Genomic DNA, 15421 nt, shown 5'->3' on the forward strand with positions numbered 1-15421 from the left:
CTTTTTTTTTCATGAACACTATGTATTTGCCATTGGTCAGACAAAGGCACTCTTCAGCAGCACAGGACTAGATGGGACACAGGACACTCCTGACTTCTCTTGCCTTTCTGCATATAAAAGCAGAAGAAAAGATCAAAAGAACCTGTTCTGTCTGGCTCAGCTCCATTCCTCAATTTACTGCAGCTCTGCTTAGGTCTTGTATACCTCACAAATAACAGCTCAGAAGTGTTAGGTATAAATGTTCTAAGAAAAAAGGGGAAACTGACTTCAATCACGTGCTGGTGGGTGACTGTCATTTACCATCCTTCATTTGCATCAAGCAGCTCAAAATCTTGAACTGGGGATCCTGAATAATAGGTCACATTCACTGATCCAGGGCTGAATTTTAGTGAGGTAGGGAGTGAGAAATTGTCCTGGTGCTTGATGGCTTTTGAAATTTGCCTCCGCTGAGTAAAAGCCCTCAATTAAGTCTGGAGATGGGGAATGTGCATGCTTCTGCTGCATGGGGCAAGGAAAACCCAGAGATAGCCTTCCACAGCTGCTAAGCTCTTGCCTTAGAGGGAAACACCCTCTCCACAGCTACCGAGGCAAGATGCAAAGCACATCCTGCCTCCAATCATGGAGCATCTTGCATTATAAATAACAAAGACAGGCTACTGCTACAAACTGCGCAGGATTAATGAGGCAACATCCAGCTTATTACATCTGAATAAAAGAGAGTACAAAGTCATCTGAACACAAGAAATTTGAGAAAAATACCCTGAGTCACTGAGGCAAGTTCCCTCATACTGCTCATCACAAAATCCCTCCTGAACTATCATCTTTTGTCTAGTCTGACCCCGTACACTGAATCACCTGGACAAAAAGGGTTCCTGGAGTCTTGCAGATGTGTACTCAGCTGCCACAGGAATGAGCAAAACCATATGCTCAACCTGCAAGATGGAAGGAGTCCTGGAAGATGGCAATTGAAAGGGTTCACAATATTCAATACTGTGCCAGACAAGGTAAAGCTACTCCACAGTGCTGCCAAGCCCTGCTTCTACCACATGAGGACACATAATTTTGCTGCTGCAAACAACATAGGTTAAATAACAACTAAATATAACAACACTTTTCAGCATGAAGACACAAGCATGGATGCAAAGACAGAAATTAAATCCAGAGTCCCTTCTAATAATAATAACAACAACCCACTGTTCCTTCTAGTACAAAGACTGCAGGTCATAAATTATATCAGACATTAACATTGTCTTTTTTATAGACCACACAGTGAAGCTGGGAAACATCTTGCTATATGCAATATTATATGCACACCAGAAGTTAAAGTTCAAGCATAGCTAGAGTTAAGAAGTTAAAGGATAACTAGATTCTTCTTTCATTAGTTTGACTAAACCCACTGCCTTTAGTTCAAAAAAGACTGAAGTACACATCACTCCAAGCATGGTCCTTGCCAACTTCTCTGGCACTCATAATTGACTCCTGGCAAAAAAAAAAAAAAAAAAAGAAAGAAAGAAAGAAAAAGAGAGAGAAAAAAAGAGTGGGATAGACTGACTTTCAGTTTCAATCATTGCAGGTGTTTCTTATGGCAGCAAAATACAGTACAAACTGCAATGCATGTACTTCTAGAAAAGCACAAAAACAGCACAGAGAATTTCAAGATGATCTAAAAAGGAAGCCAGGTGCTAGAAAATAAGTCAAACAACAGGAGCTTAATGAGCTCGAATGTTCAGCCTGTTGAAGAGGGTTTACAGAAGCCAACGTGGAAAAAGGTATCTCAGAGACACAGGGCAGAGAAGAGGTTTTACAATCTCAGAAGAGACAAATGGCTTGGATTAGAGTTGAGACTGTACAGTTTCAGCAATGGAATTATATATAAATGATTGGAATAAACTGACCAGTTAGTGCTGGGCTTATAGTTGCTTAGCTTTTTTTTTTTTTTGAGGGTATAGTATATAATTTCTTAAAGACATCCTTTAATCTGCCTTTAAGAAATGCCTGCATGGCTGAACCAAAGAGGATGTGAGTAAGAGATAGCAGACACGGACCCTCTTACCCCAGAGGCTGTGATAAACTGAAGTGGCCACAGAGCCACGTACACTGGCTGTACGTGCTGGAACAGATGCAGTCTGCTCTCCCTGGGCACTCCCTAAAGGCCTGAAGCAAGAGGAGCCTTATGGGCTTGGCTGCACTGGAAAGTGGTGCTAGAGACAGAATGCAACCACAAGAAAATGCATTAACTACACAACACAGCCATAACCTGACTATGATTTAATAGTGGGTATAGCTTGCCTCATCAATGCAAAGCCACATTCCATTAGACAGACAACACCAGATTTCTGCTTTTATCCAATGCAAGCCTCTAATAGGGGCCAGTCTGAATATTGGTTTGAATTAGGGGAAGAGGCTAGAAGTAGGTTTACAATTCAGACATTATTTGTCTTATTTTGTAAGTCAATACATTGAAAGTTTTTGAGGTCTTCTCAAAAGCCAACACCACCTCACACAAACTTCAACAATTAAAATTCAGAATCCTGGGAAGTAAGTAAACCAGAAAATCCTGCTTTTTAGTTTGACATAATCCCCATGATTCGGTGCATGAAATAACCCCAAATGCTGCAAGCAAACACCAGGAGAAAGGAAGTGACACTAAAAAAAGTGGCAGCCTGCAAAGGGACAGACATCAACTCGCATTCTGCAAGGCCAGGGTTGCTGGGAAAATCAAATCCAGCTATCTGAAATACAGAGAGAAGCCACAAAAAGAGTACAAGGAGAACCAAAAGACTTTCCCTCTGCCAACCACAACAAATGGCTCAGTAACACAAAATGTCAGTTGGCACTTGAAGCACAGTGGATGGCCAGAGAGAAAGTGCATTTTTAAATCATTAACACACTGGGAACACACAGATGTGCAGTTCAGCTACATCTGTGCATTGTAATTTCTACAGTAGTCACAACTTAATGAATCATCAATTGTGACAAGATCAATGAACCAAACTGCACAACAAACTAAAGCTAGTAAATTCATGCCTGGGGCAAGAGCTAAAGGTTTATTTTATTATTTTTTTTAGTACTTCTATAATTTTTAGTGTCTAATTAGTAAAAACACAAATCCTCCAGAACCCTTTTATTTCTTCCTCCCTTTTGAAAGTCCTACCGCAAAGGATAAAGATTCCATTCATGTTTGCTAAATTCAAGTCTGGATACTACTCATCTGATCAGCAGTTTCGTCCTCAGGACCAGGAACACATGGCAGCAGAAGTTACAATGCTGGGATGTGCACTACATGCCAATCAGGAGGACTCTGATTGAGCCTACCACCTCTAGGCAAAACAACTGCTGTTTTTTCCACAAGGCCAGATTACTCCTGCAGGCAAAGCATCAGCTAAGAGTCTCTGCAATGCTACTTTTTGAAGGGACAAACGCACATCCAAGTCAAGCAACCAAATAATTTATTTGCAAAGAACACACACTGAGCTTCCCCCTGGCCTCAATCCATTCAACAGCTTCAATGCTGAGTTTGTTGATGACATGCATAATCTTGATAGGGTCCACATCAGTGATATTCTTACAGAAAATCTCTGTCCAAATTAACCAGGAGACAGATAACAGCACCCCATCTTCTTACAAAGCAAGGCCCATGCAAGCAAAGGCTCTCCCTGCTGACCTCCTCACTCTTCCAGGTAAAACCATTTTAATCTCTACCATATGTAGGCTTTCAGTGCATTAATACCTGCCAGGGGTTCAGCTGGACTCTTGTCTCCCTTCCAGACAGGCTCCAGGGAACAGGCAGCTCTGCTTAGCCTGGCTTGTTTGTCACACATTCAGAGTGGAGCTCCATCTGGAAGGCACTTCCATGAATTGTAGCACTGCTGGCATGCCATGCACTACTCTCCCTCCTAGGACTCAAAGTGAAGGAGATACAGGCTCTCTTTAGAAGGCTGATTTTGTTCCAGCTCCTGACCTTCTTTATACTGGATGCCTTGTCACCTTGGACTGTGCATTCCCCAATTCATTACCTTCCCCTGCAGCAGCTTTTGTTAGTACCACCCCGTGTGCAGCTTATGCATTTTTCATCACTATATTTATCATTTCTGTGCTCTCTCCAAGGACTTTCTCCTCACTGGGACCAATTGCGGAAATGTCTAAACCAAAGAGATACAGAAAAATAAATTCCAGTATTGCCTTGCTTGTAAACAAAACACCATTTTGGAGCTTTGGTACCAAAAACCAAGGCACTGTGTTTTTATGGTCTCCGACAGGTTAATATTCCAAACACCTTTCCAGTAGTATCAAAGTTAAAATATCATAACACCAGTTCTACTGCCTGTAGCACTTAGTGCAGCCAGTTTTACTTAAAGCATTCTGCATCCTGTGCTGACAGGCACTTTTACCACAAGGAAATTTTCCCCAGCTCCCCCTTGGAACAGCAACATAACAGTGAACATTCACATACTACAGCTGGAAGAAGTTATAGCACTGATTGCTATTTAGACTTCTCCACTCAACTCTAACACCCAAGAACCTGGAAAGGTTTCATCCGAGCTGGACCCTTGTGATAAAAGGATTGAAGGAACAGAGCACAGGATTAGCACGACACATGAATACATTGCAGTGTTTTCCCATTGCAACATCCAACCTACCTCATCAAGGCACCAGATAATCTTGAAAAGACAGATCTTATTATACCTCACACCTGCTGGTTTCCTTAGGATAAAGGATTTGAAAGAGCTATTCCAGAGCTCTGGGCAGAAAGAATCTGAGCAGGTGGGAGTGCCAGAAAGAGTCACTTACTTTATTATCCAACTGAAATAACCACAAGAATAAACAGCTGTTAGAAAAGTCTATGGGGAAGGTGGTATTTTACTACTACAACACTGGGATTCTAAGACAGCATGTAAAATGTATTTTAGGTTATCATGCTTGATACCAAACATACTTTAGCCACTAGCAGCTCAAGTTAAAATTAAAAACAAATGTTCACAATAATTACTTCTTGCATCCAAAACTAGGGCAAATTATTCCTTTTGCTCATTATCTGGGCACTGCATTTTAATAAGCATCACAATTATAGAGCCTTCCTGACATCATGCTGTATATAAACAACACAAGACCAACGAGAGATCATAAGGACAACTAGTTGTGGGACTTGTGAATAAGCATCATACACAGAAACCAGCTGTTGGAATGATCAGTATTACAGGTCTTCAGTGCAAAACCTGCTTTGTTTTGCATCTCAGACTAAGATCAAAAGGCAGCCCATCAGCAGCAGTTATGTGATTTTTCTTTTTCTACAGGAGGGGAAGATAAAATACTTGTTGAATGTTCTCTTCCACAGGTATAGTAAGAAACACATGTACTCCCTTCATGAACATGCTCTCTTCTGAACAGCTCTTGTTGCTACAGATTTATTAGCATGCACTTATATTCCACTTTCACACTTTTCTGGCTTACATTTTAAAATGTTGATTTTTCCAAGAATTACTTAACTAGGGCTGTGACTTTATTTTTTTAGTCAGAGGAAGAAGATAAGACATTGACACTAAGATGGTTGGATGGAACCTTCCTTGTATACACAGTTTTTGCTTTTGTAGCAATAAGCATTGCATTTCCCACATCATAGTTATCACATTCTGTACTCTCCAATCTCTGTTTTTCATTTAAGAAATTACTCTCTAGTTTTATCAAGGGGATATATTCTCCCACTTTTGCAGAAGAAGGTACAGAAGATCACCCTCCAAAGTGACTGTGTAAGCCATGGCATGCCAGTAAATGACAATGGGTCACTAAGCTGTGGGCAGTCTCTTGGTTATGAGCAGATATGAAAGATAATTGTGCAAAAATATTTAATGCCTCAGAAAGGCTTTCCAGACACCTTGCTCTAGCCCTTCCATTTTTTCCTTGGAAGCAGAGCAGATAATCCACGTGGCATTATCAAGCAGCATTTCCGATTAATTTCCAGTAGTTAAGCGATGAGTTGCTACTTCTTACAGAAGGCTATTCCACAACCTAACAGGCTTCAAAGACTCTAGAAATACACACCAGCAACAAACTTTATTAGTCAGCAGGAGACAGCAGCAGGACTGAGACACCAGCTATGGAGAGCACATCTGTCAATAACAGGTTGCCACAGATGCTCTCAGAACAAGGCATCTTGAAAGAGATCCAGCCGTAAGAAAGGTCTTTTGAAACATCTGATGATAAAGACCTCTTATTTTAATTTCCAATGTTCACCAGTAGAAGCTGAATCTGACAAGAAATGTGTGTGGGTTATTCTTACAAGGTTTACAGTTACACAGATTATCTAAAGGAATTAAGTTCGCATTTGCCTGCTCTAAATGAATTTAATAAATTTCCATTAAATGCCTTTTACAATGAGTAAATGATTAATTAATAATTATGGGGTTTCATGTCTCTTTTTTCTCCTTCTCTGAAAGACTTCTAGAACACTGCACACACAGTTCATTAATAAAACTATTTTCTTCTGGCTGCCAGTCCTCCAAAATAATTTTATCATCTGAGAGTCACCAGGTCCATCCTCAGACTAGTTATTACCAAATAAACATTTGGAGAGCCAAATCAGGGCTCACTTTCACCTAATCAACTCCACTCTCTTGTTAGCTATTTTTTATTAGTCGTGCAATAATGGTCCCTATCAACAAGTTCCTCAAACATCAGTTTTGAAATGATGAGATTCATTAGCAGCCTTTGCACAAAAGGTGGGGCTTGAATTGACAGTGCTGTGGAGATGCTGTAAATAAAGATGACAGTCAAAAAAATCAAGTTAGAAGAGCCAAATCACCTTAAGTGACAGCAGTAGTATGAAAGATAAGAAATAATTAGAATTTTTGCTGTAAGGCTGGCACATATTGCTCGGAAACATGGGAAGGAGAGGAGAGGGAAAGGGAGAGGGATCAGATAAATGCAGAGAAGTTATGCTAGCCAGTGACCAACTGAATCAAAAAAGCAGCTATGATCCTAGAGTCCATTCAAACATCTATCTCCAAAATTCAGCAATTCATCAGTGCTTTTGAAAAGGCCTTTGCAAGACTCCTTCTGTGCACATTCCTGGTAGAGCATGTTCAGAAAAGTTCCTGAAATCAAACAGGAACTGGTGCAGAATAGGAGAAAGCATTGAGGCCAAGAAAATCAAAAAAGAAGACTGTCCTCCATGAAACTCATACAGGATTTTACAGCAAGGGGAGGCTTAGTTGCTCCTTTCTGGTTAACTAGGACCTAAACACTCATTTTCCCAACAAAATAATCTGCTTTGGGATTTACAATATTTTAATTATGCTCATGTTATTTTTGCCTTTTTTGCCTCCATAATACCTAGCACAAGAACTTTACAGAACACCCACCTCCTCCTTCGCAGCTCTCACTTTGCTGCTCCATTCTCCGGCCATTTTCAGACCACCTCTCTTTTTAGCCTAGGCCTGTGCCCTGTTTCCCCCTGGTTTTACTGCCTACTGACACCACCAAGATCCCAGTGCTGTCAAAGCTTTCCAGACCTGGTTTGGCCATGGGGGGTCAGGGCACATGGGAATGCCAGCCCTTCTGCAGGGATATGAAATGCAGCACTGGTGGCTGCTGCCTCCCAGCTGGGACCCATGATCTGTTCCAACAGAGAGTCAAAACAGATTAGCTTAAACCACAGACAATTTAATCTAACCTGTCTGATTTCAAACTGGAACAGAGAGGCAGAAGCAGTCATCTGGCCATCCCTGGCCTCAGCTGGGAGATGGCAACCCACAGGGACACCTCTCCAGCACGACAGAAACCTGCCTGCATGAGCACATCCCTGCCAGAGAGCTCAACTAATCTGCTTGTGCCTCATTTACCTATTGGAATAGGTTGAAGGTTTTGACAGCAGAGCAGCACTAGAACAGCCTGACACACTTTTCATGACAATCTCCCAGGAAGCTCTAAGGTAACACAGTGTGAGAAGCAACTTGTCTCAACACCCTGAGCCCAAGAAAAAAGAGAAAATAATGCCCAAGACTCAATTATTCATTTTCATAATAGACAGAAGACACCAGTGGGTTGCCACAAGGCTCTGAATAAACATGGACATTTCTGCATGTGTTCATGAGGGACTTCAGAAATGGAGCAAATAAAATGGAGACAACTACTACTGGCAACAAAATTTCTTAGCTGAACATCATTTCCAGTACCAAAGTCAGAACTCACAAACTGTTAAATAAACTTAGAATAAATCTATTATGTGAAACAAGAAGCTCTCAGAAGTGTTTTACAGGATATAACCACACAATTACAACTTCAAGCTACTTGGCAATATAAACCCTGTGTTACAGCTTTTGCAGAATATACTCCTATTCTTATTTGTTTGACACTTAAAGTTCACTTGTTTTTATCTGGAAAATCACAGGTGCTGCTTTTGGGCATTGCAATACCACTGAAACTTCCTGCTAAGAATGTGATAACATCCCATCCAGTTACAGATGTCATCTCACAGGACCTCATTTGAGAGGTAATATGCAGAAACAGCCATTTGCTGCAAAAGAAAAACCTTCTCAAGATTAAGAGGTCAGTACCTATTCAGACACAACGTTTTATGGGAGTGCACAGCTCCAAAGGGTTCAGCTTGGCATTAACAATGTGATATTTCATATAAAACTTTTCAAAGGTTGTATTTCTTGCTTCATAAACTTGTGGAATGAACCTGGATGTTAACCTTAGAGCATGGCAGTCTTCTGAGGGAACTTGCTATCACGGATACATTACATGGTTATGTGCCATTAGTTAATCATTTAAACAGAGATAAGAAATGGAAATTATGGCATTTGGGTCTGATACGTTCTAAAGATCTGCTGACTCTCCTGTTTGAAGGAGAGACCAACAACAGTTAAAACTTTTCTTCATCTGAGAAAATTACTTCTTTGTCTTTCACTAGCAGCCAAGAAAGTCTTTCTTGTTAAATATTATAAAAATAAACTATTTTTATAGCTTAGTGGGACTAATGTTACTGAATCCAATCTTAACAGCAAATAAATATAATATGCACAGAACCAGGAGTTGCACACCTGGATTAAAATTACAGGTGCTCTACAGATACCAAAACTTAAGTAGCTGAAACACTTTCTCAGATACCATGGCAGTCTAGGTTTTGGCAGCATGGCACATAATGGTGATACAAGTAAAACAGCCTCTGTAAATTTTCTTGGTCTAACTGAAACTGATCACAAATTTTCCTCAATCTTTTGTACACAGTAGAACTAAGAGACCACCTCTTTCCCCTTGGAGGATCCTTTTAGCCACTGGTCAGTGCCAGGGAAATAACTCGAGTTGTTAGCATGATTACAGGGCTCCTGAATTGACCCAACCAATACTGGGCAACCTGCCTTCAAGCAGCACAATGCACTTTCCTTGTGAACACTATTTAGGCCTCAATAGCACAAGTCCACATGAGCTCAGATTTAGATTCTTTTGGGTGACAACCTGAACTTTGCAGTGAGGCCACCACGAGTAGTTGGCTCACTGTTTCTCTTTTCAACAAGCACGGGACATGCCAGGACCCAATGGAAAGCAGACTCAGGCTTCCTCATTTCCCTGTGCATCACTGCGTGTTGGGACACTTCCCTAAGCAGGGAAATATGTGGAGCCTCACTGTGCTAGAGCTCTTGGCAAAGCCATAATTGCAGAGGTCCACGAACTGCCTGTCTCCTGCAGGAAGTGCTATTGGGATTGCCTGTGCAGAGAGCCAAGAAGGAGGACTTCTGCAGGAGGATCACTGCAGTCTTTCCTCCCAGGCAGAGACCAAAGCATGTTGGAACAGTTAATTAACATTACACATGTAGAAGAAAGACCTGTCCTCTCTTGACCAGAAACATGAAGAGAATAGTACCAATCCCAGGAGCAGCAGAGCACAGGGAGCTTTAATTCATTTACACAGTCATGCAAACAGATTCAATTTCCACTCTGTAATTGTTTCAATTTTACAACAAATTGCAAGAAATTCTTCCTGGCAAAAAGATGCAAAAGCAGTGAAGCCAAAGTACAGTGATCCAACTGATCCTTTTGTAACTAACCAAACACAAACAAGGATTAGACATAGCTAACTTCTGTTTACTATTCCAATGACAAAAATCACTTTTAGATGGATGTTTACAAAAAGGGCATATTGGTTCAGGCCTTCTGAGATCTAGCTCTCTGCAGAAATCATTTGTAACAGTCAAATGTTTACCATTTACAGCATTTCAAACAGGGTAACCCCAGGAACTGGAATGCAGCTGGCAGATGGTGAAAGAAATTAAGCTCATGACATGGTTCAGTAAACAGCAAATTATGTTATGCTAGAAGTGCTTGCCACCCCAGGACAACTGCTGCACTCAGAAACTTTCTAGGTGTGCTAGTTTTGGCTGGGAAAGACTAAATTTTCTTTATAGTAGCTTGTACTGGGCTGTGTTTTGGATTTGTGCTGAGCACAATGCTGATACCATGAGGATGTTTCTGTTCACAGTAAAACACCAGGGCTGCAGTGAAATGCTCCTAAACTTCCTTGAATTCTGTCAGCACAAAGACAGCCAGCAAAACTTAACTTTCCAGGTTACCTTGAAACTGAAACCCACTGTGCAAGAACTTCCTTGGTTCTTCTGTCTGTCCTCTTTACCAGGAGCTGCTCTCCTGTGGAGCCCAGCAGCACTCTCCAGGCAAATAACTACATGCCACATGATTAGGAGTCTGGGATAGAGGCATAGGGGATTTGCATAGATCTAGAATGGAAATTGGAGATGGTATTTTCATTTAACCTACTTAAAAACAAAGGGGAATGAAACTGAATATATTTAGTGTCTTGCATATGACTGTATGCTCTGGATTACAAGGGAGTGAAAAAAAGACTGCTTGTAAAGCATTAAAGGACCAGTTGCAATTAACTGGTTTTCCAGTTCTGGAAATCAAAACTGAATGTCCCATTTGGAAAGCCCTGGGAGAAGGGACTGATAACATACTTTGTATTTGAGCTGCCTTTTTCTCCCAAACAATCAATATACTTCTCCCTGCCCCTTGAAGACCTTTTTTTCCACTGCTTTTCCTTATCTTCCCATTGGGTGGAAACTGCTGGAAAACAGACTGAAGGCATCCTTTGGTGAATAGGCACCCAGAGACAAACACTGGTACCATCACCTTTCCCAACACAGCTGCAATGCAGAGCATACAAGCAGTCTCATGGAAGGACATCATGGACTTCTGCACTCCTGCCATCAGCTTGTTGCTGCGTTCTTGCATGCTGGCATCCTTCCTACTTATATTTCATATAACCTCCCTATTTAAAATGTTCTGTAATTCTCAACATTACCACTGAATAATATATTTATTAATTTGTTAGTGCCACTAACTGTCCCTGAGGCTTTTCTTGAGAATGTGTGTCAGCTTATTGATTCTAGCCTTCCCCCTCCCTGCACTGCTTTCCTCCTCTGCCAAGCAGAAACATACTTCTGTGCTGCTTCAGGTCATAATTGGAAAAAAGATAGAAATGTTCAATATGACTCATACATAATTCAGCTTATCAGCTACCCAGGAGAAATGAGAAGAGAAGGTCTACGCATGTCTATTTCTTCTACTATCAACAGGAGAAATAATTTCCAGTTACACAAAGTATATGTAGCTCGGTCACAACAGGATCTGGAGTTAGAAGGGAAAAATGAGAGACATGGAAGCAAAGAATAAAAGGGCAGTAGGGAACCAAATTGTTAAAAGAGATTCACTTATGTGAGAATTCCTGATTCCCCAGGGAGACTGGACTCATGCTTCTCTCTTAATACTCAGAATGAAGTAAGTTGGCAATTAGAAAGGATAACCTGCTTCTGATCTGTAGAACATCGCAGAAATCTAAATAAAATAAAGCTCCAGCTTAGTTAGCTACAAAGACATCTAGTAAGGAGCCTACTAAACCCTAATTGTGACTTCTGGATTTAATGTTAAGGCCTATGTTCTAAAGGCAAATTGTGGGAAGGAGCATTAAAACTTATTATTATAAAGGATTTTTAATGTAAAAATCAATACATGCTGTGTATTTAGCAGCATGTAACCATGAGGACGCCTATGATGAGCTTTGTCATGCACCAGGGACCACTGCATTAGTCAAATTCTTGAAAGGAAGTGCAGAATATCTGTATCATTCAAACTGCCATCTGAGACCAATTACGGAAATTATTTTAACCCCAAAAGCAGAGGGAAAAATCCAGTCCTAGTTGACACTCTTGAGAGTGCCAAGGGCTCCACATGAAATGTGTAATTTTCAAATACCTCTACAAAATTAATGTTAGAAAAGTGATGGCATAACAGAGAATTTTGGAACTTAACACTATTTTTTGAAGCCACTGAGAGTAAACAATCACAATCAGGGCAACATCTACCTCACCAAAGTGTAAGCAAAGGAATATCAATAATAACTTAAAAAAAAATCATATTCACAAGATGCAGAAACATTATAATCTCTATCAGACAATGCAGAAAAATAAGATAGCGTGACTGGAAAATTACAGAGCTGTCTGTAGGAAAGTCTCGGAAAAGGGAAATGTAAAACATATTTTCTTAAATACAAATACATCATAACAGACCCCATCTTCTTTGTTAGTTAAGCCACCATAAAAGGCACATGTAGCTCTTCATCCTCGCAGTCAAGCTCACAACTCTCTATGCACGAGTACATACAAATGGTTAGGCAGCAAATGTTTCTTAATTTTGCCCATTACAAGAGTGCCAAGCAAGGGGTCGATACTCTTCAGTCTGAGTGGAAAACACAGCCCCCCAGCCTGCAGATCGTTTTTGACCTGATGGGATCATGTTCAACTATCATTACTCCCAATTAAACAAATTTTCCAAACAGAAAAGCAGGCTCAGTGCTTGACTGCTACTGACTTTTGCTTCTGCAGCTGTTAAACTGTGTGCCTGCATGTCTTTTCCTGTCTGTGGTGTTTCCTAACATTCCCTATTTATGTGGTGGTCTGCAAGCTTTACCTCATCAGGAAATCAGCAGGAGCACCATGGAGCTAAGAAATACTGTTGTGCTCCTTGATGCAAGGCATGTCTCTGTGGGCCTTTGAACACTTAACACAGAGCAAATAAATTATTAGCGTGTGTGTACATGTGCATACATATCCAAGATACATAAAGGCAACTACAATCAAAGGAAACAGGAATGTGGAAGGAAGAATGGTATTCAAGCATCCAGTATCACAAAAATCCAGTTGCAGGAAGCATTTAAATGCAGATCTGCACATGAACTGCTGAAAGAGCTCCACTGAGCTTTATGCACTCACATACACTGCTGCATAGGCAGAAGTAACAAAAAGAACGTGATTTTTGTCCCCCAATAATTTTCAAGTCTATAGCACTTGTTACCCTATTCTTAATAATACTATTACTGGAGAGCAAGCTGATCTTAAAGATGCCCCACCTCCAGAAACAAGATACACAATCACATCAGGTATTGAATGATTTCTATGATTCCCATCACCACGGTGCCTGAGCACATTACAGTTGTTTAATGTATTCTTTGTCACAGAGCAGAAAGGAAAATATGATTACTTCTATGCTATAAATGGGGATGGGAGAACAAGGAACAATAGGCAACTTGTCATGTGTGGCTGGCACACTCACCACTGGGATAACCACTCTCTTCTGATTCAAAATCCTACAACAATAAACACTTTCCAGTCTGGTTTTTTCATTACTTACAAGTTTCTACATCCATCTATAAACCACAAGCAATTTGCCTAAGCCTTTTCCTGCTTGTAAGGGGTAAAAATGCAAGGGGTAAAAATCCATTCAGCCAAATGCCCCAGATTTCTAACATCTCAGTCCATTTACAAATTCCTATATATAAACAAATGATAGAACATATTTATGTGCTGGAAAAATCTCATCTTTCCTTAAAAGCAGAAAATAATTCTGACAATTTAATATTTTTAAAAATCAAGTGTTCACAAGCCTGTTTATATCTAATAAACTGTTTTCCCACCAACATTTAGCAGAAACAACACAGCAAGCAAAATAAAACCTGCTCATATAGCAGACAAGGAGGAAAATCTATTCCTTAACAGGAGAGATAGAATTAAAAGTTGTGAGTACAGTGAAGAATAAACACAACTAAATTTCACATCACATTAAAAACCTGAAGAGTAACCTGAAAATCTATGTGCTGATTTAATCCAGAAGGTACAGCAGCATAGATTAAGTTTCTGATTGTCAGATACAATACTTAGATACCCTGAAGATGGGTATTATATGAAAGCAAATAGATGAGAAAAGTATACAAATGTCTCTGTAGATAGCCTTCCAAGTCAGAAATGACACCTCTCAATCAGACAACAAAAACACCACAAAGACAGCTCAGAATCTGCAATCCTTCCATGACTGCCTCAAAAATATGATGTTCTATTATAGGAGAAATTATATCAACTGCTGCAGGAAGAACACAGCTTTACCCAATCAAGCTGGAATATCACCACGCCATTTAAATGCAGCACATCAACATGTAGCTGCCAAAGCTGTCTCCTGCCACTTAAGGAATGCAAGAAGTTCCCCCTTACCTTCTAACACTGTTAACTTGGCACTGGTGTTTATCTCCCCCACGCTGTTGGTGGCTGTGCACTCATAGATGGCCTCATCCCGATGGACACGCAGGGGCTGGATCCGCAGAACCGACCCCGAGCCATCATCAAACTCGATCACCTTTGGAAAGGAAAAGAAAGCACTTCATTACTGCTGTCTTCTGCAGCAAACACTGAAAGTCAAAACAATCTAGGGGTTGGAGAACAAAAACCAGAACAAAACAAGTCCTGTAAGCCCTAAAATACCATGCAGAGAGTTAAGTGTTCCAAATGCAGTAGCACAAAAATTCAGTGTCAAGAACGTATTTGTCCTCTGAGGAGGCCAGAACAAATGAAGATCCAATGAGGTTCTTTATGGATCAATTAAGGTTGACAAATTATCAACCTGGTAATAAAGATGTGAATCTGATGATTTAAAACATCTGAGCCATATTTGCACTAATGATTTTACTAATCACTGGTAACAATTTAGTGCCAACTTTCACCTTGGTGGAAGAGGAGAATGATATACTCTGTGGGATTGCAGGGAAACAGTAACAAAACTTGAATAAAACCTTGAGCACCTTCAGTGCATGCTAACTCCAGCAGAGAGGGGTTTTAATGCTCCTCAGCACTGGGTACTTTGCAACTCTGGCATAATCAACAATGATGTAATTACACTGCCTTCTTCAGCATAAATAAATTAAGTCTTTAATAAATCATTGTCTTTCCATCCATCCTGCTAAGCTGCAAAATGCATTACTCTGACTTATACATGGAAGAAAAAGGTATTTATTAGTTTGCAGCTGGATCACTATACACTATTTCATAACTGCAGGGCTGTGAAGGCACAGCCTCAAGCCACTGTT

The 15421-nt window shown here is 40.4% G+C and overlaps 1 protein-coding gene across 19 annotated transcripts in view; it reads right to left on the bottom strand.

Annotated features, from left to right (window-relative positions):
* PTPRF (protein tyrosine phosphatase receptor type F) overlaps positions 1 to 15421 on the bottom strand; it is a 374760-nt gene that overhangs the window by 176446 nt on the left and 182893 nt on the right. For all 19 annotated transcript variants that reach the window (XM_026790433.2, XM_014276090.3, XM_014276085.3 and 16 more), the window contains exon 5: positions 14553 to 14694. In XM_026790433.2, the coding sequence (XP_026646234.2) occupies positions 14553 to 14694 (142 nt within the window). The remainder of the gene's footprint in view (positions 1 to 14552; positions 14695 to 15421) is intronic.

This window comes from Zonotrichia albicollis, chromosome 8 (genome assembly GCF_047830755.1).
Source record: "Zonotrichia albicollis isolate bZonAlb1 chromosome 8, bZonAlb1.hap1, whole genome shotgun sequence".
NCBI lineage: Eukaryota > Metazoa > Chordata > Aves > Passeriformes > Passerellidae > Zonotrichia > Zonotrichia albicollis.